At 42.0% G+C, this 24,199-nt stretch overlaps 1 protein-coding gene across 2 annotated transcripts; it reads right to left on the reverse strand.

The window, feature by feature from the left end:
* Nucleotides 1–8,252: 8,252 nt before the first annotated feature.
* Nucleotides 8,253–17,678, reverse strand: LOC123080588 (disease resistance protein RGA2-like). 2 transcript variants are annotated; one of them, XM_044503524.1, is made up of 4 exons: nucleotides 17,281–17,678; nucleotides 12,377–13,537; nucleotides 8,768–11,507; nucleotides 8,253–8,369 (listed from the first exon to the last, which is right to left on the reverse strand). In XM_044503524.1, the coding sequence occupies exons 1-4, from the start codon at nucleotides 17,584–17,586 to the stop codon at nucleotides 8,281–8,283; spliced, it is 4,296 nt and encodes a 1,431-aa protein (XP_044359459.1). In that variant the 5' UTR covers nucleotides 17,587–17,678; the 3' UTR covers nucleotides 8,253–8,280. The 2 variants fall into 2 exon arrangements, with proteins under 2 accessions (XP_044359459.1, XP_044359458.1); XM_044503523.1 differs by lacking the exon at nucleotides 8,253–8,369 and having other exon boundaries at nucleotides 8,673–11,507.
* Nucleotides 17,679–24,199: the final 6,521 nt, after the last annotated feature.

The raw sequence follows: 24,199 nt of genomic DNA on the forward strand, positions 1-24,199 counted from the left end.
GAGTGTATGACCATAGAAGGTTTTATTCATGTAAATAGAACAACAATTGTTCTTTGACTTAAATGAATAACCGTATTGCAATAAACATGATCGAATCATATTCATGCTCAATGCAAACACCAAATAACATTTATTTTAGGTTCAACACTAATCCCAAAGGTAAAGGGAGTGTGCGATGGTGATCTTATCAACCTTGGAATCAGTTCCAACACACATCATCATCATCACCTCGCCTTTAACTAGTCTCTGTTTATTTTGCAACTCCTGTTTCGAGTTACTACTCTTAGCAACTGAACCAGTATCAAATACCGAGGGGCTGCTATAAACACTAGTAAAGTACACATCAATAACATGTATATCAAATATACCTTTGTTCACTTTGCCATCCTTTCTTATCCACCAAGTATCTAGGGCAGTTCCACTTCCAGTGACCATTTCCTTTGCAGTAGAAGCACTCAGTTTCAGGCTTGGGTCTAGCTTTGGGCTTCTTCACGGGAGTGGCAACTTGCTTGCCATTATTCTTGAAGTTCCCTTTCTTTCCCTTGCCCTTTTACTTGAAATTAGTGGTCTTGTCAACCATCAACACTTGATGCTTTTTCTTGATTTCTACCTTCGCCGATTTCAGCATCGCGAAGAGCTTTGGGAATCGTTTCCATTATCCCTTGCATATTATAGTTCATCACGAAGTTCTAGTAACTTGGTGATAGTGACTAGAGAACTCTGTCAATCACTATCTTATCAGGAAGATTAACTCCCGCTTGATTCAAGTGATTGTAGTACTCAGACATTGTGAGCACATGCTCACTCGTTGAGCTATTCTCCTCCATCTTGTAGGCAAAGTACTGTCAGAGGTCGCATACCTCTTAACACGGGCATGAGTATGAGATACCAATTTCAACTCTTGGAACATCTTATATGCTCCGGGCGTTCAAAACATTTTTGAAGTCCCGGTTCTAAGACGTAAAGCATGGTGCACTAAACTATCAAGTAGTCATCATACCGAGCTTGTCAAACGTTCATAACGTCTACATCTGCTCCTGCAAAAGGTCTATGACCTAGCGGTGCATCAAGGACACAATTCTTCTGTGCAGCAATGAGGAAAATCCTCAGATCACGGACCAAGTCCGCATCATTGCTACTATCATCTTTCAACTTATATTTCTCTAGGAACATATAAAAAATAATCGGGGAGCTACATCGCGAGCTATTGATCTACAACATAGTTATGCAAATAATATCAGGACTAAGTTCATGATAAATTAAAGTTCAATTAATCATATTACTTAAGAACTCCCACTTAGATAGACATCCCTCTAATCATCTAAGTGATCACGTGATCCATATCAACTAAACCATGTCCGATAATCACGTGAGATGGAGTAGTTTTCAATGGTGAACATCACTATGTTGATCATATCTACTATATTATTCATGCTCGACCTTTCGGTCTCAGTGTTCCGAGGCCATATCTGCATATGCTAGGCTCGTCAAGTTTAACCCGAGTATTCTGCGTGTGCAAAACTGGCTTGCATCCTTTGTATGTGAACGTAGAGCTTATCACACCCGATCATCACGTGGTGTCTCGGCACGAAGAACTGTCGCAACGATGCATACTCAGGGAGAACACTTAAACCTTGAAATTTTAGTAAGGGATCATCTTATAAAGCTACCGCCGAACTAAGCAAAATAAGATGTATAAAAGATAAGCATCACATGCAATCAAAATATGTGACATGATATGGCCATCATCATCTTGTGCTTTTGATTTCCATCTCCAAAGTACTGTCAGGATCTCCATTGTTACCGGCATGACACCATGATCTCCATCATCTTGATCTTTTATCAACGTGTTGTCACATGGTCGTCTCACCAGCTATTGCTTTTGCAACTATTGCTATCGCATAGCGATAAAGTAAAGCAATTACATGGCACTTGCATCTTATGCAATAAAGAGACAACCATAAGGCTCCTGCCAGTTGTCGATATCTTCAACAAAACATGATCATCTCATACAACAATTTACATCTCAGCACGTCTTGACCATATCACATCACAACATGCCCTGCAAATACAAGTTAGACGTCCTCTACTTTGTTGTTGCAAGTTTTACGTGGCGGCTACGGGCTGAGCAAGAACCGTTCTTACCTACGCATCAAAACCACAACGATTTTTTCGTCAAGTATGTGCTATTTTAACCTTCAACAAGGACCGGGCGTATTCACACTCGATTCAGCTAAAGTTGGAGAAACTGGCACCCGCCAGCCACTTGTGTGCGAAGCACGTCGGTAGAACCAGTCTCGCGTAAGCGTACGCGTAATGTCAGTCCGGACCGCTTCATCCAACAATACCGCCGAATCAAAGTATGACATGCTAGTAAGCAGTATGACTATTATCGCCCACAACTCTTTGTGTTCTACTCGTGCATATACCATCTACGCGTAGACCTGGCTCGGATCCCACTGTTGGGGAACGTAGTAATTTCAAAAAAAATTCCTACTCACACGCAAGATCATGGTGATGCATAGCAACGAGAGGGGAGAGTGTTGTCTACGTACCCTCATAGACTGTAAGCGGAAGCATATATCAATGTAGTTGATGTAGTCGTACACCTTCACGATCCGTCCCGATCAAGTACCGAACGTACGGCACCTCCGTGTTCAGCACACGTTCAGCTCGATGACGTCCTCGCCTTCTTGATCCAGCAAGACGGGCGAAGTAGTAGATGAGTTCCGGGAGCACGACGGCATGGTGACAGTGTTGGTGAAGAACAATATCCGCAGGGCTTCGCCAAGCACAACGGAAACTATGATGGAGGATAAACTAGAGGGGACGGGGTTTCCGGCACATGACTTGGTGATTCTTGATGTGTCATGGGTGCTAGCCCTGCCCCTCTATTTATCTGTTGAGCCCTAGGGTCGAAACTTGGAGTAAAGCCTCCTCAAAGTCGGTTTTGCCTGAAAGGCAAGAGTACTACTCGGACTCCAGGGCTAGACGCCAGGGTTCCCGGCGTCTACCCCCTAGACGCCAGAGTTCCTGGCATCTAGCCTCTGGTCTCCACAAAACTTCCTTTTGCACTTTCCAAAAGCCTCGTGGGCTTTCCCCTTTGGCCCAAATAAAGTGTTCTTGTACCCAAACATTTCGGGAAACATCCGGAACCCCTTCCGGTGAACTCCAGGACCCTTCCAGATACCAAACACTATTATCCCATATGTCAATCCTTACCTCCGGACCATTCCGGATCTCCTCGTCATATCCGTGATCACATCCGAGATTCCGAACAACATTCGGTTACCAACATACATAACTCATATAGTACTATATCGTCAACGAACGTTAAGCGTGCGGACCCTACGGGTTCGATAACTATGTAGACATGACCGAGACATCTCTCTAGTCAATAACCAATAGCGGAACCTGGATACCCATATTGGCTCCTACATATTCTACGAAGATCTTTATCGGTCGAACCGCATAACAACATACGTTGTTCCCTTTGTCATCGGCATGTTACTTGCCCAAGATTCGGTCGTTGGTATCATCATACCTAGTTCAATCTCGTTACCGGCAAGTCTCTTTACTCGTTCCGTAATGCATCATTCCGCAACTAACTCATTAGTCACATTGCTTGCAAGGCTTATAGTGATGAGCATTACCGAGAGGGCCCAGAGATACCTCTTCGATACACGGAGTGACAAATCCTAATCTCGATCTATGCCAACTCAACAAACACCATCGGAGACACCTGTAGAGCATCTTTATAATCACCCAGGTACGTTGTGACGTTTGATAGCACACAAGGTGTTCCTCCGGTATTCGGGAGTTGCATAATCTCATAGTCTGAGGAACATGTATAAGTCATGAAGAAAGCGATAGCAATAAACTAAATGATCATAGTGCTAAGCTAACGGATGGGTCTTGTCCATCACATCATTCTCCTAATGATGTGATCCCGTTCATCAAATGACAACACATGTCTATGATTAGGAAATTTAACCATCTTTGATTAACGAGCTAGTCAAGTAGAGGCACACTAGGGACACTCTGTTTTGTCTATGTATTTAGACATGTACTAAGTTTCCGGTTAATACAATTCTAGCATAAATAATAAACATTTATCATGATATAAGGAAATATAAATAACAACTTTATTATTGCCTCTTGGGCATATTTCCTTCAGTTTCATATTTTCATGTGGCAATCCGGGGAAGGCAAGTGGACAAGGATTAGTAGCCTTGGTGGCTGCACAATGTTCTTGTCATATTTTCACTTTGCAAATCGAACGGGATCCTTTGGAGGTTTTTTCTTTGCAAGTTCCCTTGGTCCAGATCATCCGGGGGTTCGAAGGGACTACTTATACTTAACAGATGCCAAAAGAAAGTGGGTCGAGTATTCCTTGGCTGGTGGATCTTCTGACGAATATGTTGCTGAGAACTTAGAGGGAGATGCAAGGTCCGATTTCAGGTCACCTGTTTGGATCTTTCCAAGTATATGTTGATGCACTCCTATGGGCCACTGCCTATGTGAAAGTTGTTGTCTAAAGGTACATTTGCTCCCTAGTGACTGGTTATTTTTGTTTGGTTTCAACATGTTATCCTGGTAAATAAAATGTTTATGTATCAATCTCTTTAGCACATATAAATGGACATGCTGCTAAACCGAACGTAAAATGTTGACAATATAATAATGAGTACTATCTAATGTTTTGCTTCTTTCTCTGCGGCTCTGTGATTGCAGCAACTTGGAAGTAAGTGTACATGTATTCCTGTAGCAGCTCGCAAGCCAGTGTACATGTATTACTTAATCAGCTCGTATGTCAGTGTGCAGTACTCTAGGACAGCATTTCATAATACAGCAAGAAGCACGTCCTTTTTCATACACAACCTCGTTTGCTTGAATGTGTTGGAAATATTAGCACTTTCCCGATTAGACTAATCCACGAGTATACAGTAAGTATGGAATAAAAGGTATGCATCTCGTAGCGATACCTAAGCATGCTAGCACGTACAGAACATAGAAGCGAACCATCTATGAGCAGCACATATACAGCTAGTACAAGTACGAGTAAACGAGGAATGAACAGATCATACCCTCCGGTTGGCCAGGCCAACGCGGCGGCGGCGGCAGCAGCCTCGGCGGCGTCCGTAGCCTTCTTCTTGGCGGCGGCGTCGTCGGCCATGGTGTCGATGCAGGGAAAGTAGTGGAAGCAGAGGCGGACGGAGTTGGGGACGGATTGGGAGCAGTCGCGTCGAGACGCTCCCCAAAAACCTTATTGCCGTTCTCCCGGGCAGGATCTCGAACGACAGGGTTCCGGAGGCACCTGCTCTCCTGACCAACCATGCACGCGGTCGTCGGGGGCAGCACACTGAGAGGAACAGTAGATGACGGTTAGGGTTGTACGAGAGGGAGTGAGTGAACTGAGTAAGGGTTCACTCTGCTAGCCAGCGCCTTCTTATATAGGCCGTCAGGTAGATGGGCCTGGGCCAGGCCCACGACCGAGTCTGCAAATAGCCCACGGTCCAACATCTCGGACAGTGGCGCTTCCGTAAGCGACTCGTTAATTAATTAATAATTAATTAACCATTCCTGAGCGGCAAAAATAAGCTTCAGCTCGGCTCATTCCCGCAACCCGCAACCCGCAACCCGCAACCCGCGGGGCGCGCGCGCGTCGTGACGAGGCGAGGCGAGGCGAGGCGTGGCGTGGCGTGGCGAGGCGGGCGGCGGAGGAGGAGGAGCGCGCGTGTACAGCTCCTATTCCCAAGCTCCCAATCGCAAGTGATGGAGCAACCCTTATGAAGAGGTCTCACTCTTCTTACTGTAGCAGTATGGTACTAAAGTTCCCACACTTCCCACCACTTGCCGTACACATGCATGGGCCTTAGAGATTAACCAGGTATTATTGTCTTATATGTGCCTGAGCCCATCCATAATCCAACAGAATGTGCTTTCACTGGCACGTTGAATTCATGATGGTGTGCATTTTCCCTTTTTATATGGGTGGGCTGGCGGTAGGGCCCTTCAAGTTTCATCATGCTTTGCATCTTTGGTTGTGACATGGTGCGATTGGTGACTATCCAAGGACCAAAAATCATATGAAGATGGTGGGTATCCTTGGTGTAGGGAAACTCGATTCTACACCTGAGAATAGAATCTCAGTTCGCCTAACAATCGAATGACCTTCTGTCATAACTTCTGGGGGTAGGGATCGAGTCATGCCATTGCCATTTGGTGTCCATGTTTCCATGGGACTGCCGTGGAAGTAGTGTGGTGATTTGATGATTGGCTCTTATGTTGAATAGATGTTATGTTCGTTAACAATCAATTAGCTTTTGATTTCTGAGTTGTGTATGTTTCCAATTTCATATGTTGCTTCTGCTTTCACTGTCCTTTTATGTAGCTAGTGATTGCCATCTTCAGTTTTGTTGCCGTTTTTTTTCAATTGTGGTATGAGAATTGAATGTTTCATCCTCAATTAATATGGCATCTTATAGGAAGTCGTTTGTCTATGATGCCAGTGACTCAGAAACAAACAACAATGCTACGTACCACCACGAGAGGAGCATCTCCAACTCGGATGAGTAGTCATCAGGGTAATCATTCACACTGAAACCTACTCTCCAATAAAAGACATAAGTAGTCTACTGTACACATATAATGTATGTATCCACTGCTATTTCAGCATGAGCAGAGTACCATGGCCTCTGAACATGGGTATGTAATGTCCGCGGCTTTGCGAATCTTTTGGACGGTAAGACATAATACTGTTTTCTGGAAGGTTTGTAGTACCAGTATTTCGTATCATTCCAGCTTAGAGAAATAATGTTGGTTTACCAAGGCCATCTTGGCGTATCAGTCTTTCAAGCCGACGGAATTTCCCTTCATCAGTAGGTGAGAGATCTTTCTTTGTTTCAGGGTGAAGATGCGACCTGTTCTTCTTTTACATCATCATCATGCAGGCAGGCGGCCCAAATTGCGACCTAATGAATTTAAGCGATAAACAATCATGGTGAATGGAAATTGCAAAATCCGACAAATGCAGAGAAAGGTACTATGAAGTGAAGATGTGGCTAGCCCCCTACATTCTGTCTGGAAAGCAGATGATTAAATATGGCAACATCATATATTAGATATCCAAACACGCCAAGGTAATATCTATCATGTGAGTACACCTACAGAGATTCTGAGTGCACCATGAAAACAAGCATGTACATCACCAAGACTGAGTGCACCCTGTACATAAACATAGGTCCGATGTCATCTCTAGCTGGCACTCACAAATACAATAGCGATGACGAAATGTGTCATACTCCCGAGCAATTCATTCCGCCATTCATTATTGCCTCCGACGGAGAGTTCTGACCTTCGCCTTTGACTCCTGTCATGACTCGGTCTTAGTCGACCAGACCAACACTTATGCTGAAACAATCTGCTGCAATGCTCCTTCTTTCCTCATCAACACTTGGTTATTACCATCTTCATTCTTGCTGCCAGCAGAAAGTTAACTTTCCTCTCCATGCTCTGCTATTACCATCTTCATTCTTCAACCGCATCCCCTCTCTCCAAACATGAAGAAAAATTCCTGGCAACGCGGGTACAGTTGAAACTGCAGTTCAGGTAATCAGTTGCTATGAAACTTTCAATCCTAGACTATATAGTGCATTTCTATAGAACTTCTTGCAGACTTACATGTGTAAATTAACAAAAAATGACTTGATTTTCAGAAATATGTGGGCCTGCTCGTGCCTCCTTGTTGTTGTCACTGGATCAGGCCTACACTCCGATCAATCAACATAAAAATTAGAAATACCAGAATAAACCACCCATAACAAGCGTGAGTTCCAAAACCGTGGAGCGAATTACTGAATTGGTAGGGGCGGAGGTAGAGGAGCAAATTACTTACATATAAACTGGAGCTCCTGGCAGTGGATCTGGACGCCCACTGGTGTTGCCCCATTACCGTCATTCACTATATGACTGCCTTGTGCCAGTTTCTATGAAAGCCTCTGACTCTGGATGCTATCATTCTATCCCGTGGCATTTGCAGGAAAATACCAGCTTTGTACTGACAAAGGCAACAAGAGGGGAAAGCTTAGCACTCCAGCTAAAGGAAAAGGAACGCTTGGTACTCACACCAGAATCACCTGGAATAACCCGACCATCAGAATCAACCCACACCAGGAAAACTATTGATGAACCACAACCAATCACGATGACAAAAGAAATACAAATTTCTCCTACTAACCTCTGGTTGTTTGTTTCCTTTAGCTCTCCACGTTGCAGCCGTCAGTACCAGAGTTTGTGGAAAACAGAACCCAACTGCTCTGCTAGAGTTCCTCTAGCTCTCCTGTGTGCCAGAAAAGTCGACAGCGGCTCTGCATAAGATCAATTGTTTTCTTGTTACCCATCCGAATCCCTAATTGCCAGAGTTTTGTATCGAACTCGGCCACACAAAGATACAATATTTCAATTCACTCAAAAATAGAATCAATAGATCACAGTCCTTGCGGACACAATAGAAAGGATCAAACTGGAAATAACTAACTATAAACACATACAACAAGAATTAATGATTTCTCTGAATTACAATTTAATTCTACCATTCAGCAAAGCAGAATTCATAAAAGGCAATATATAGAGCATGCAAATGAGATATACACCAAACACAAGTGAAATATCTATGCACCTATAAATTCGATGGTAATCACAAATATTGCAGAACCATGTGCAAATGAATCACAAGTAACTAAGAAAAGTGGAAAGAGTTCCGTACCACCATTTACTTTGACAACCGGGATGTGAGAAATCTTCTGGGCGTTCTCTCCTCGGAGCTTCTCAGCCAGATTTGGGCATCCCCAAATGTAGAGTTCCTTCAAGGCGGTAAGGTTCTGTATGCTTTCAGGCAAACATGTGAGGTTGGGGCAGTTGACGATGTTAAATTCTTGTAGGGAAGTGAGTTGTCCCAGCCCTTCAGGTAACACATCTAGGCCGTTGCACTCCTTTATCCAAAGTTCTCTGAGAGAGGTAAGGTTCTCCATGCTTTCAGGCAAACTTGTAAGGTTGGGGCAATCTTTGATAGTTAATTTTTCAAGGGAGATGAGTTGTCCTAGACATCCTGGCAAAATATCTAGGTCTTTGCAATCTCCCAACCATAGTTCTCTGAGAGCAGTAAGATTCTTCATGCTTTCAGGTAAAGATGTCACTAAGGGACAATCTTTGATGTAAAAATGTTCTAGAGAAGTGAGATTCCCCAACCATTCTGGCAGTGTCATCAGGTCCTTCAACGAAGATAAAAGTAGCTTTCGGAGAGACGTTAAGCATTGCATGGCTTCTGGCAACTCCCTCAAGCCGTTGCAGGAAATAACTTCAATTGTCTTAAGGGTGGGGAGATGCCGAAGCCTATCCCACTTGACTGGAGAAAAATTGCAGTTGAATGTTACCAACTCAAAAGGAAGAGCAGAAGACAAAAGCTTCCCAAAACCCCCTTCTGGCAAAACCATGGTGCTGTTATTCAAGCGCCAAAACATACTCCTTGGGGGATATGGTAGGAACTTCAACTTGGGGCAGTGCGTTACTTCCAAACTATGCAAATTAGGGATTAAGAACTCTTCATTGTTTTTACCTGAATGTGTTGTCCACCATTCCGCCAAATTATCCATCGACCTCAACTTTATATATCTTAATTTTGTACAACCTCCACCTCCATAGAATTCCTTGCCAATTTTTCTGATGTTAGGAATATTCTCCATGAATAGATTTCGTAAATTTGGCAGTTGCCCAAATGGAGGAAGATTATCACATGTTCCTAAATTATAAAGGGAGAGGTCGATGAGCAAAGGAAGGTAGGTGGACACGTGAGACATCCAGTTAGGGAAATCCGTGCTCATATACCCCGATAGAAATAAGTGTTCCAGAGTTCGAGGAGGTATGAGCCTCTCCAGCACAGATTTTCCCTCCTCTCCTTGTCCTTCCCAGCTAAGATCTAGCAACTGAAGATCTGATTTATCACGCAGCTTAGCTCTCTCTGCATCTTCTGAATTACTAACATTTTGAAGTTCTGCAACTTCGAGCTCATGGCAAGTCAACTGTGCTAACTCCACAATACTGCTGCATCCTCTATTTTTTATCTGATGTACCTTATGAACTATTCTCTCTGGCAAATTTAGATGTTTTTTAATGTCCTGAGCCTTGTCAAACACATTTGGGTATGTTAACATGGCTACAAATTGAGTGAGTGTAGTCATGTCACGGATGCTATCTGGTAAATCAAGTATATTTGTACCAGAGATGTGCAAGAATTGGAGCATGAGGCCACCTAACCAGGATGGGAGAATTTCAAGCCTCACGCAGTATGACAAATTGAGATGCCTCAACTTAAGCAACTTGCAGAATGAGTCTGGCAGTACTTGCAGCTTGCAACAGCTTGTTAGGTTCAGAGAGTCAAGCTCAAAAAGGTTACCAAAATATTCAGGAAGTTCCATGAGGTCATGGCAATCTGAAAGATCTAAGAATTCCAAATGTATAAGTTTGCAAAAGGATTCGGGCAGCAACGAAACTTTGTAGCAGTCGGAGAGGCTCAAGAACACAAGCTTTTGAAGGTTGCCAAAACTGTTTGGTAGGCTTTCTAGCTCGTGGCAATTTGATAGGTTCATATGCTCTAAAGACTGAAGTGTAAGATTGTCAGGTAGTTTGGTTATCTTGGAACAACCTGACAAGTTTAGGAATATGAGTTTCAAAAGGGTGCCAAATTTATCAGGGAGTTTTTTAATGGCATGACACTCAGACATGTCTAGGTGCCGTAAACATATCAGCTCATAGATGGACTCCGGCAACTCTTGGAGCATGGAACACCCCAATAGATTGAGGAAAGAGAGTTTAGAGAGCTTCCCCAGTGATCCAGGGAGCTTATTAAGGCTGAGATTGCCAGATAGGTCCAAATGGCAAAGCTTGTTGAGGCTAGAGATATTATCAGGCAATGTTTCAAGTGAGCATTTGGATAGAATTAAAGTTTGCATGTATTTTAGTGTGTGGAAAGACTTTGGAAGTGAAGTAATTGGCAAGGATGTGGCATCAAGGTACCTAAGTAGCTTTGATTTATGAATGGATGATGGCATCATTACGCTGCTTGAAGTGGATTGCCCCTCAACTGAACTTCCACTAAGGTCTAAGTTGCTTGAAGTAGACTGCCTCCCAACTGAATGTCCGCTGAAGTCCAACACACGTATGTACTTGGTTTGAGCAAATGCCATTTGGGGAAGTTCCAGTTTTGCTGAATAGCTAAAATGGAGGGATCTAGCCATGGTTGGCAGATCTCTGAAAACTTTGGGTTGATCCTGGTAGTTAACCAGCCGTGCATGTCGGCAGTAACGAGCTCTATTCCAACCCCTTGGTTCAGTGGAATTAGCATCTAAAACAAGGAATTCATTGGAAGCAATTATTGATGCAAGATCATGCACCAAATCATGCATGGTGAGCTTGTGAGAAGTTCTGGCATGCGCCGGACCTGGACTAACCTACAAAAGTAAATATTATCAAAATAGTGTAGCAAGCTAAAATATAGAATCCTTTGAAAAGATTAGGTACAATTATAAAGTGATTGATCATTATATATCCAACTACCATGGTTTAAATTATCAAAATACTAACTCCCTTCCGGTTTGTTAGGCTCGTGTAAAAAATAAGAAGCCTCCTATTGTAAGGCTCATTGTCTTTCGGAATAAGCAAATCTAGCTATACCTACATTAAATTCTGTAAAATTTTAGTTTCCAATGTGGAACCAACCAATGCCTGAACGAATGGATGTTGCATAATAAGTAAATGTCATTGTAAGGCTCATTGTGGAGGGTCATGCATGTTGCATTAATATGTTGTCTATCACTTTACTAGGTCCTCCTTGGTTGACGTGATTTATAACATGAGCCTAACAAATCGGAAGGAGGGAGTAGGCTGTTTGTACTTTTCACATAGTACGGGAAATGGTAGAGCTAAGTAAAAAAAGACACAACAGATATCTCTGCTCCGATCAATATGGTATACCTCGGTCAGATAAAACAATATGGTATAAATAAATAATTTCTTGGTATCTTTTGTCTACCTATTAATTATATTTAGTAGCAAAAAATACTAGCTAAATGGTCCCGCAATCCTGTAGATTCAAATACAATCTCAATGAAGTATAAGTATTTCAAAACTGTTTGTTGGAAATTAATAATACTAAAACAAAATTCAATCCATTTATATGTATTAAACTAAAGATACTAAATATAAAACGATAACTAATAACCTTGAACCCCATAAGAGGGTACAATTTATCCAAAGCGGGTTCCTACCCATTGGCTGTATATAACTAGTTCGTATGATTGAGAGAGAGTTCAACACTCACCAAGGATGACCTTGAAATATGAAGAAATGACATTCCGAGAAGATAGTTGATACACCTTTCACCATCATCCTCTGTCTGAATGTATCCAAGAGCACTCCATTGCTGGATTAGACGGTATTTCTCCACCACAAAACCCTTGGGGAAGGCCGCCAAATATGTGAAACACATTTTGAATTCAATCTTCATGTAGTTATAGCTAAGCATGAGACACTCCAATGTCTTGTTTTCTCTCAAACCTAAATCAACCTTGGTGTCCCTTATATCTTCCCAGGCCTTGAGAGTCCTTAACTTAAACATTACTTGCCCAAGAGCATTTGCCACGAGCGGTATTCCCCCACACTTCATTGCAATTTGCCTTCCAATTTCTTGCAAACCACTTTGGTCATCACTAGGTCCAAGTGCCCTTTGCTTCATTAGTTCCCAACAGTCATCGGGTAATAGAACGCCCAAACTGATTTGGTCAGACTCAGGTACTGTGCAAAATTTACCTTCTTTTGCAAGAAAACCAGTGCTTAGTGCTTTCACTACACTTTGGTTTCGGGTAGTTACTACAATCCTGCTACCCTTGCAGCCATATTGTAACATCCGCTTCAATTCTTCCAGTTTATCTCCATCTTCTTCCCAGAGGTCATCCAGAACAATCAAGTATCTTGTAGTAGCAAGTTCTTTTTTCAGATTATCATGTAGAAACTGCAAAGTACAGTTATCAAGGTTGATACTACCATTTATGCTTTTCATGATGGCACTCCCAATTTTGTGTAAATCAAACTGATCAGACACATGAACCCAGACTTGGACGTCAAAGACATTGATGCTCTTATCTGCCAAAACCGATTCAGCCAATGTTGACTTTCCTAGACCAGCAAGCCCAATAATTGGAATGATGGAGATATCCTCATTAGCTTCACTTGTCAATAGTAGGCTGATTATTTTGTCTTTCTCGATGTCCCTCCCCACCATTCCAGTTTTCATGCCTTCATTACTGCTGGCTGCAAATGTTTCCTTGTTTCTGCTCCCTTCTGCCCTTGTCACATGAGGCACAAGATTAAGTTTCTGGCCCTCCATTTCTATTTTGTGTATTTTCTTCCTCACGGTCTTCATACTGTGGGCTATGGTCGACCGTTGGAGGAGCTGATCGCTCCCACAACAGAATAACTTGACCTGTAAAACGAATTAGAGCCAATGTCATTTGCCGTTTTCCTTTCATACCGTCAACAAAAAAAAGGATTTGTGCATTATCTCTACGAAGTTGAGAACGAAATGCTCTCAATACTATAGAACTTTATATCGTATATGCTGGCCGTGACTCTGTGCGTGCCCATGCCAGTCCGTCACCCTCATGCTGCAACTGTCTCCCCTCGTCCTACAACAGCACACCCACCGCCGTCCCACATAGTACGGTTCCTAAATAAAGCCGTGATATCGCCGGCCTCACATCAGCTCTCGAGGGACACGCTCTCCGCCGTGGCACCTCCATTTCAAGACCTCGTGCGACAAGCCATCGCGGTGGACGGCACTACCGATCTCAGTCTCCTTCCCTGGCCAAAGCTGCAGCAGGCAGCGACCGTGCCGATCATGATGATTGGATCTTTTTTAGAAGAGGTCATGGACAATTGGATTTTTTTTAGAGCAATCCGCCAATCATGGATGATTTGATTTTTTTTTTAGACAATCTCACGAAGCCTTTATTAATTCGTCACAATGTTTACAGGGGCGGAAGGAAGATCTCCAGGATGACCCCAGGATTCTGTGTTATTGTTAATTAGGAGAGCATGGGCTGCCTAGACTGGGTTCAGCCCATGATGAAATACTAGCATCACGTAGCTATCTAAAAAAACGCAGTTATCCCAACATAAAAAAAGTCGCATCACGTAGGAGCAGAGCAGGGGTAAACGAAAGTAATCTTCTGCTCGCAAGCTCACTTGAGCTCGCGATGAAAAGTAAAATCCCAAAGAAATGAAAAAGAAAATAATAAAATTCTTTTTTTGTGAACTTTGACAAATGTTTGAAGTGGTTCCAAAATTTCATCATGAAATGACATTCATTGAAGTCGTGGCAAAAAAAAATCAGCACTTCAAAATGCTTAAGTAAATAACACTTTTCAAGCATCAATTTTATTTTCCTTTTGCCACAACTTCCATGAATGTCATTCTTTGAAGAAATTGTGTGACCACTAAAAACATTTGTCAATGTTTGCTCCAGGACAAGGTCGGAATCTTTTGATTTTTTCGAATTTTACTGTTCACTCAAGAGTTCAGAAACTCTGATCTAGGGGTGGGGGGAGGCAATAAGTACGCGCACGCTCCCTTCCAACATCTTTTGAGTTCATTAACTTTTTAGAAAAATTCATTTACATTTTTTAAATTATGAATACTGTCAAAATTCATATTTTTTCCCAAATTCATGACCATTTCTAAAATTCAATTTTATTTTCCAAATTCATGATTTTTATTGCAAATTCATTAATATTTTAGAAATTTATAAAATCGTTTCAGATTTGTGAAAAACTGTAAAATTCTTGAATGTTTTAGTAAATTTTGGAATTAAATTTTTCCTTTTTAAAAAATTAAAAACAGTCGGAAGCCAGCAATAGTATAAACATAAGTAAGCAGTATCAGAGGTGAGAAAGAAAAATAAGTGAGGCCTCGTCCGACCGAGTTCCAACATTGGGACTTGGACAACGTTGTTACAACATTAAAGTCGTTGAATATGTCTCAAAAAAAAAATTGAAAGTCGTTGAATGGTAGCACCCGACGTCTATTGGTTCGGCCGCCCCTATGTCTCGCCTTCAGCGAGAGTGGTAAGAACCCTCGCTAAAGGGGAGACCAAGTTGGGCCGGCCCAGGAGCGCGGCAGGTGGCAGCCTCCTGTTTTATGTTTTTCACGTTTTCTGTTTTGTTATGTTGCTTTATTATTTAATTTTTTTTATACTTTAAAATACTCTAAATATATCTTAGAAAAAAAACACTATAATTTGAAAAAAAATAAAAAGCATTTGAAAAATGTTATATTTATATAAAAAAGGTTTATCACACTTACAAAAAGTGAATAAAAAATGTTTATAAAATATTATCTTGTATTAAAAAATGTTAATCAAGCATTTGAATTTTTTTGACCAAGTACTTAAATTTTTTTGATAAAGAATTCGAAATATCTTAAATGTAGAAAAAAGGTTGACCATGTATTAAAAAAGTACTGAATTTATTTTATCATGTATATAAACAATTAATGAAGCCTTTAAAAAAATGTTGAATAAGTAATTGAAAAACGGTGATCAAGCATTTGAAAAATGTTAAATTTGTATAGAAAAAATGGTGCCATGTATTAAAAAATGATGAAAGTTTTTATCATGTATATAAACATGTTAATCAACCATTTGAAAAAATGTGGAATCAGTATTTGAAAATGGTGACCAAGCATTTGAAAAATGCTAAATGTGTATAGAAAAAATGTTGACCATGTATTTAAAAAAGATGAGTTTTCTATCATGTATATAAACATCTTAATCAAGCATTTGAAAAAAATGAATAAGTGTTTGAAAAATTGTGTTTAGAAAACTAAAAAAAGTTAAATATGTATAGAAAAAATGTTTTGACCATGTAGTAAGAAAATGAATAGTTTTCTTATCATGTATTTAAAAATGTTAAACAAGCATTTAAAAAAAGCTGAACAATTATTTGAAAAATGTTAAATGTGTATAGAAAAAATGTTGACCATGTGTTAAAAAATATTAATATTGCATTTAGAAAAATGTTAATCAAGCATTTGAAAAATGTTTAAAATATGTATAAAAATGTTGACATGTATTTAGAAAATGTTGAAATTTGTTTGGAAAAATGTTAAAATTATGTTAGAAATTTTTGGTTGACATATACAAAAAATGTAGAAACAAACAACAAAAGAAACAAAGATAGCCAAAAAATGAAAAACGAACAAGAAAAAAAGTAAACCAAAAGAAAAAAGAAAGTGAAAAATAAAACCAAAGAAACACATGAAAAAAGATTGATAAAATGGCGAAGAAAATGAAAAACCAAGAAATAAAGCTAAGAAAAAGAACGCAATGAAGGAAATCATTGAAAACTTTTCAATTGGAACGCAATGAAGTAACATGAAACTAGCGATGGCTTACTGGCTAGAAGCGCAATGAAATAACAAGGAGATCGAGGGATCGAATCCCACACCCTCCCTTTCTTCCTTTGATCTATTTCGCATAACACGAGATATAGCGCTCGCGCCTTGGTTCAGCTAATGCAACTTTTTTGTTTTTGAATTGAGGAGGTCTAAACGAGTACATCTAGACGGGAAAATAAGAACGTATTTTATAAAAATTAAAAGAAGTTCAAGCTTTCAGTTTTGAAAATATAAAATATGTTTATGACATGTGCAAAAATCCCAAAGCTAACGAATTCCTCTTTTACAACAATTTACATGGAAAGCTCCTACACAATCTCTAATTGTAAAAAACATCGCAAAGCTAATGAATGAGTTGTGTTATAAAATCATTAGTTAGAATGAGTTACATTCCATCTAAGCCATCCCAAACCTTCAATTGAATTTCATATTTCCTCATCAAGTAGAAGTGGATAGAGATTAAACTTTCTTAACCACTCATATACTTGTTGCCTCTTGTCTATATACATATTCAACAAGTTATTAGCTATGCACACTGTCAGAAATTTCGAAACAATGGTCCATATAGATTTGTAAATATATTCCGCTTGTAACTCCAGGTTTTTTATCTTATTATTCTTCTAGTATTTCAACTATATTATCAAATAAGAAAGTATATATATTTCTGAATGCCAAGATACACAAATGAAAGGCACAGAATCATCTCGAAATTGTAGAATGAGATATACTCCAAAGGCAACCTCGAGAAACAAAAAATACTAGTAGGTGGAGTACCTTTGACTGGGTTTTCTCGACGAGTGCGGTAGCGTCCAAGTCGTCCAGCACGTCCTCAACGTCGTAGGCGACGTCCTTGAACTTGGTCAACCACCGCCCAACGGCTTTTCCTTCTGTGTCTCCTCGGCGCATCTTCTCATCGGCATCAAGCAGCACGGCCTGGAGGTCCTCCATCTTCTCCCTCAGGCCGTCCACATCATCCTTGAACCCCCACAGCAGAGCGATCTCGTCTTTCACGAGCTCGCCCAGCTTGCTAGCAACTTGATTCCCCACCGCACTCGCAATCATCCCCGCGACCTCCACCATGGCGTCGCAGCAGCAACGAGCTCTCGCTCTCTTGCACGAGAAGGATGTGTTTGCGACAGCTAGTGAAGCTGAGAGGTAGAGAGCGCCTTATGACTCCCTGCATATATGAAGAATCAAGTTATGCTAATGATAGTATTATCTTTCCTTTGTTTTAGACTAGCTCGAGTCTCCTTCATTTGTGGCAACATAATGTCAACTCTTTGGGAACCAACCAGCAGCTAGCCGGCACCACCGCTTCACCCTTCCATAGGTGAGAGATCTAGATGTGACACCAGTACGCCACAACAAGTACAGTAGTAAGCAACTACTCCAACTTGCCGATGATGATCGTTTTTATCACACTGGCAGCACCTATCTGACAAGCTCTCGAATCCAACTCAATTTCTTCATGTGCTTTTATTATCTTTGTAATCAAAAGGTTAATTTAAGAAAGAAAAACAACACTTACTCGTTGCTAGCTATTACCTTTAGATGGCATGGCTAGGAAGACGAAAGAGCCGAACGGCTAATTCTGCCTATGGCATGCCAGGCATACACTCTGTGGACGGTCAGTCATGTGCAGCCAAATTTCTTGTCAGTTTTCACACATGCAAGCCATGAGTTGCCAATCTGTCATCACGCATAGCCATGTGAGGCCCATGTTCCTCTCGTTAGTTGAATCTGATCTATTCACTGGAGTGAAAGCTACATAATGTCAACTCTTCGAACAAGCCCTGTCAGAAGAACTATTAATTTGAACAAGCAGCTGCTCACCTCACCTTCCTTCCATCGGTTCCCAATTTGTCCACCCCGCCAATCGATGGATGCATCATCATTTTCTATTACGTTTCCAGGATTAAATGGATATGAGTAATCACGCGACTCGTTCTGCTAGCTAAAGAAATTAGTCCCAGCTGTAGAGTACATTATTGGCCAATTGTGGAGCAAATTATCGTAACCAAAATTGCAACCAAGTTGCAGAATAAACGATGGATCATAGTCTCTACCATTATTTACAAAGTTTTGCCAAAATACCGAGCAAGGTGCAGAACGTGCAGCCTGGCACACAAACCATGCCTTCTGCCATAAAACCAGATGACCGGTTCAACATGACATCATCGAAAAGTCAACCAAACGCGTCAAGGTAATAGCTTACCTAATTAACATGTATGTTCGCAGATAATTCAGTGTGACACATATCCGGGCATAAAACTTTGCCTCCATATGTACAATAATGCAGTTTTTAGAATCTCATTTCCAAATTACAGAAGACTACATTTAAAGTACTAACCGTCCAAGTCTCCAATTGAATGTAAGAAAATAAGACCTGCTTCCATGGGTTCTAGTATTTGAAATTCCTGCCAGTCCTTCTGGCTTACCACTGGGTGACTAGATGAGTGCTAATTAATCAGGGGCCAGTTCGGTATATGTCTACCAATTTTGCGTATTCAGGAAATAACATTGCGGATCTATAAAAACCTACAAACTATAATGTCACTACCTGTAATTGGATACTTTGATAAATGCATATATATGGTATGGCATTGGCATTTATCGAATTACACAGTGACATTTTCTTAGTTTGTTTCCTACAGTAAGATTTTCAATGACGCGAATATGTTGGAGTGGCATATATAGTCTAGTTGAGAAGTTGCATATATATGCTGGTTGTGTGTATCATAAGCATGCAAATTAAGGAGTAGCGGAGAAGAGAACTGACAAAGTTTTATCGGTTTCAACTTATTATTAAACCTGAACTAACCCACACACCAAGTAAACGGAGCTATGTTGCAATTTTCTCTTTTCTAAACTGTTTCGGAGTGCAAAATGAAGCCCCAACCCAGCCCAAATTCTGTTTCGGGGTGCAAAATGAAGCCCGAGCCCGGCCTGAGAGGCAAGCTCTACCCGGCCAGATCTGGTTTTTTTGGGGGCCGAGCTGCCCATGATCAGGTTTAAGGCCAAGTCTCCAAGTTCAGTATATACAAGTTTAAGATTTGTCTCCATGTGGCCAATAATGGAGTTTAAAATCAATTCCACACTGTAGAACACTTCAATTAAAGTAATGCCCAGTCCAAATCTCCCAACTGGAAGTTTTGCTAACGCTCCGACTTGCTAGCTTCCATATTGCCAGTCTCTGAAATTCATGCCTGTCCTTTCTTACTTACCACTAGGTGACTAGGATGCGTGCTAATTGATATGATACAATGCTGACCAGTCAAGAAATCTGTTGGTAAAACATGGTTTCCAGCAGCAACAAAAAACTAAGGCATTGCCATCAATAATCACCATGCCATTATTTTTAAGAAGACAAATACATATAAAACTAACAAAGTAAAGACGCGGAAAAATTACTGAAAACAGGTTGGTATCTCTTAAATCTAGTGTGATTTGGGAGAAGTGGCCTAATTTAGCAGCTAATTAATCTAGTGGGAGAACTGGAGAGGCATGAGCAAGAAGCAGGCCTAGGGTTTACCTTGCACGGCGGATCTGGTGGAGGAGTTGGCCGGCGGCAGCGGCACACGGACTACACCTAGAGAACGGAGGGGGTGGAGCTAACGGAGCCGGCAGTTAACAAGATGGAGTGGGGCGTTTAAGCCGGCCGAGGAGCAAAGGAGGGGAGGCTGGCCGGCAGGGTCGAACGAGCGCGGCGGCCGGCGGTGATTGGCCCTGTAGATACAGGGGATGCATCGACCACCCAACACACAGTAAACCAAATTACCTTTTCTCCTTAAGGAAGACACAAACGACATTTCATTATATATCTGAAAAACAGTATGTTTTTTTTGCCTGCTAATAATTGTCTTATTTATATCATAGGATCAGTACAAGCCACGTACATGCCAACCTGACAAAACTGAACAAATAGCAGAACGTCAGCCTTTGCACAAAGAAACAATAATCGAGAAATAAAATTACAATCAAGAGCGAAGAAACCTCTGAGCATGACACCAACGCCTGTCACCTGCCTTTGGCGCCATCATAATAGCCACCAAAAGAAAAAATGACGGATCACCTTCACACCCCGAGCTCGGCGCGGCTCCATCGCTGATATGCAGCTTTGCAGACCTCCAAGGTGGTTTGCCGAACCCGAGTTCGACGCGGCTCCATCGTTGATATGCAGCTTTGCGGACCTCGAGGCAAAACCAGTACCATTTGACGAATCAGACCGAGGCAACACCCCGGACACGCCATGGAACTCCAGATCTGGCACCCCATCGTATTAAGACGTCGGAGAAGGAAACCATACCTACCATCTACATACCACGAACCCAGCACACGATCCACCATCTTCGAGCTACCATCGATGCAGACCACAATCTGCATCCGCTCCTGGACTACCTCCAATACTCCACGCCGGTGCTGGAGCAAATGTCGTCGCGACGACGAAGCCGGAGGACACAGGTCCACCATAAGGATGTCGCCGCCGCCACACCACCCTTGCTTGAATAGATTGCATTGCAAATCCATCCCCAACTATAGGACCAGTCGCCTCACCGGAGTAGGATATGAAGAAAATTTATTGAGCGCCCCCGTGGCTGCCGCTAAAGCCAAAACGATGAACATCCTAAAAACTAAGCTACTTTAGCTAAAACTATCCACACGCGTGGATCCGGCGACCTCCCTCACCACCAACGACCGAGGTCATCGGTGAAGGGGAGCCGCCGAAGGACAGCGGTGGAGGAACTCCCTAGCGGTGCAGGCAAGATTGACTCTTTCTTCGATATGGAAAAAAAGAACATACACGCTGAGGATATCTGAAAAATAGTACGTTATTATAAACTCCTGGCATGAGCTGTATATACAAAGGAGTACACAGAGAAAATATATGAAGTAATACACAAAATAAATACTCTCTTTGTATCAAAATATAAGAGTATCAAATAAACGACTTATATTTTGATACGGAAGGAGTAAATCATAATCCCCAAATATAAAAATGGCCTAAGACCACAAAAATATTAAGGTGAACATGGTTCCATGCGCACTCACATGAATAGTAGTTTTGAAATAAATAGTCGGATAATTCAGAAAAATAAAATAAAAATGGTGTATCAAACTTGATCGACCATTCTACTCACGTGTGTAGTTTAGAGAAGTGTTAGCATCCATGGTACTCTTAGTGAATAAAATACAATTGGGACCTTACTATTCATGAAACAATGTATTTTAGTATTGGTACTATTATTCTAGGGGCAGTATCCATCCAACAACTAGGAGGAGAAATTTTAGGGGTCTTATCATACCTCGGGAAAAATAATCCTAAATTACTACCCCTCGCGAAACTTCAGGGTGATTCCTTGTACTCCTAGTTTCCTTCGTACATTTATAATCGTCGCCTCGCCAGGCTTGCAGATAGGCCCAGGGCATATACTCACACGCAACATCTCGATTGCTTCACTCTGCCTATCAATCAACCTCCTGCCTAGCTGACACTCTGAATACAATACAGGACAGGAAACATCAAAACTCCAACTGGATCGGGCAGCCATCCATTTGTTGCATCCGGCAGATCGAGCCCGATCTTGGCCTTCACTTCTACTCTGTCACGACTCACGACTCGACGTGCTACTGCTGTCATGACTGACAAGATTGGCACTTGTACTCTGCTGCCTTCCCTTCCACCTGAGAACCAATCTCAGAGAAATGTACGACGGGACTGCACCAAAGCGTCGTGTGTGGGGGAGAGCAAGTTGGTTAATTCCCATCTGAAAGTGGGCAGAGTATGTTCCTTATTGCTGTTAGAATTGTGTTGAATATAGTGTACAAGGTAGGTTACAGTTGGACTTGTAGTTGTATTGTGTTTAGATAGGATATGGAGTCGTGTCCTACTAGGACACTTGTATCCTAGGCCTCTTATATATAGTGGGGGTAGACACACGATATAATCTATGACAACATAATAGCACATGTACGCAAGGGGGAGCCGGCGGCGTGTGCCGCCGCCCGGGTGGCCGGTGTGCGGTATTGTGACGGTGTCACGGGGAGGAGCGCACGTAGTCAGGCCTCGAGGATGTAGCCATATCGGTGAATCTCGTTAACAAATTTCGGTGTCGTGCCTCGTGTGATTGCTTGGTCCTCGGATGATCGACGGTATGCCTCGGAATTATTCTAACAGTTGCAACCTCATACTGCAGTCTCACATCAATGGCCTCGTTGGAGATTCAATTCATGTATCATCAGCACTTGATGCGAGTGTGTCACGGTTTCAGTTGCTCGATTTGCATTATGAACCAATGTTAGAGAAGGTGGTTTCTATACCGGCAGGTACATTTTTTTTAGCAGTTTAGCCCTGCAACAAACCTGCTGTTCCAAGGCACGCTGAAGCTCCTGCATCCAGCTCGGTCCGTTGTTCCGCATCAGCGCGCTGAGCTGCAAGGACATCGTCCTTTTTATAATAAAGGGCGTTTTTTATTTACTCATAATATAGCATCGAGTGAAGAATGAAAAAGAAAAATCCTGAAGTGATCAAAACAGCAATCGACGATATAGAACAACGACCATCGACACCATCCTTTTTTCTTTGACAACATAAGGACTACGAGAAGGGTTCTTCAAAAGCAACACCTTCAAAAAGGAAACGACACATAAGCGCCGTTGTCGCCGGATCCATCACCAAAGGCCAGATCATGGGTTTTCACCCTGAAAATCAAGTCCGAGCAAACTTCAGGAAATGCCTTCAATAAGGTAACGATGCAAAAACACCGTCATTGCCAGGTATAACCAACTAAGGTCAGACTTAGGATTTCAACCTGGAGCTTGAGACCGGGTGCTCGAGAAGCACCACCCAACTGAAGTCATCCTAAATTATCTCCTCCACATTCCACAATCCCAGCAGCACAACAAGAAGCATACTTAGACGAGGGAGGATGGTCACATGCACCGCCCAAATCCTGAGGTTGGGACGATCTGGCGCACCTGTCGTGTTAGTTTTATATAGTTGCAGGAGGAGACTAGACAATATTCAGGATACGGTTCGATATTACCCAGGACAACGCAAACAAAAAGTTATTTTAGTTAACACAGCTCAGCAAATAAGATGCTTCGCCTCTTGTTATCTTCTGTAGGTTCACCTGCGTCACAGTAATCCATTTATCTCATGGCCGCTTGTAAGTAATCTCTGATGAGTTCACTGCGAAAAATGACTCTCCCTCTGAACCAGACTATGTTCTACGTATGTTTCTTAAGCATGTTCTGGGCGGCTCCTAGCCCTGATCTTGTAACTCCAAACTATGTTTCTCTACCTTCCTACCCTCAAGGAGAATGCTTGGATCATCACCCTCGGACTTTGCTGCAAGAGGTGCACTTAGATGAGCTTGAGGACGATATTCTGTGGAAGCATATGAGTTCTGGGCTCTACTCCGCGGCTTCCGCTTACAGGGCGCAGTTCTTGGGTTTGGTCCTATCGCCCTTGGACGAATTGGTATGGAAGATTTGCCCCCCCCCCCCCCCCCCGGAAGGTCAAGTTCTTTGCTTGGCTTGCCCTCCAGGACAGGATCTGGACTGCCGACAGATTGCAGCAGTGTGGATGGCCAAACTGTGGCCCATGTCCCTTATGCAGAGGGATCCAGGAATGTGGCCCTCACCTCTTCTTTCGGTGCCGCTTCACTCTTCGTCTTTGGGCCATTTTTTTTAG

The sequence above is a fragment of the Triticum aestivum genome, chromosome 3D (assembly GCF_018294505.1).
Source record: "Triticum aestivum cultivar Chinese Spring chromosome 3D, IWGSC CS RefSeq v2.1, whole genome shotgun sequence".
NCBI lineage: Eukaryota > Viridiplantae > Streptophyta > Magnoliopsida > Poales > Poaceae > Triticum > Triticum aestivum.

Excerpts from the sequence above, each read along its gene's own strand:
- LOC123080588 (XM_044503523.1), bottom strand. The coding sequence starts at position 17,586 with ATGGTGGAGGTCGCGGGGATGATTGCGAGTGCGGTGGGGAATCAAGTT. Across the intron at positions 13,538-17,280 it reads TCGAGAAAACCCAGTCAAAG|GTCAAGTTATTCTGTTGTGG; the intron begins GTACTCCACCTA and ends TTCGTTTTACAG. Across the intron at positions 11,508-12,376 it reads ATATTTCAAGGTCATCCTTG|GTTAGTCCAGGTCCGGCGCA; the intron begins GTGAGTGTTGAA and ends TTACTTTTGTAG.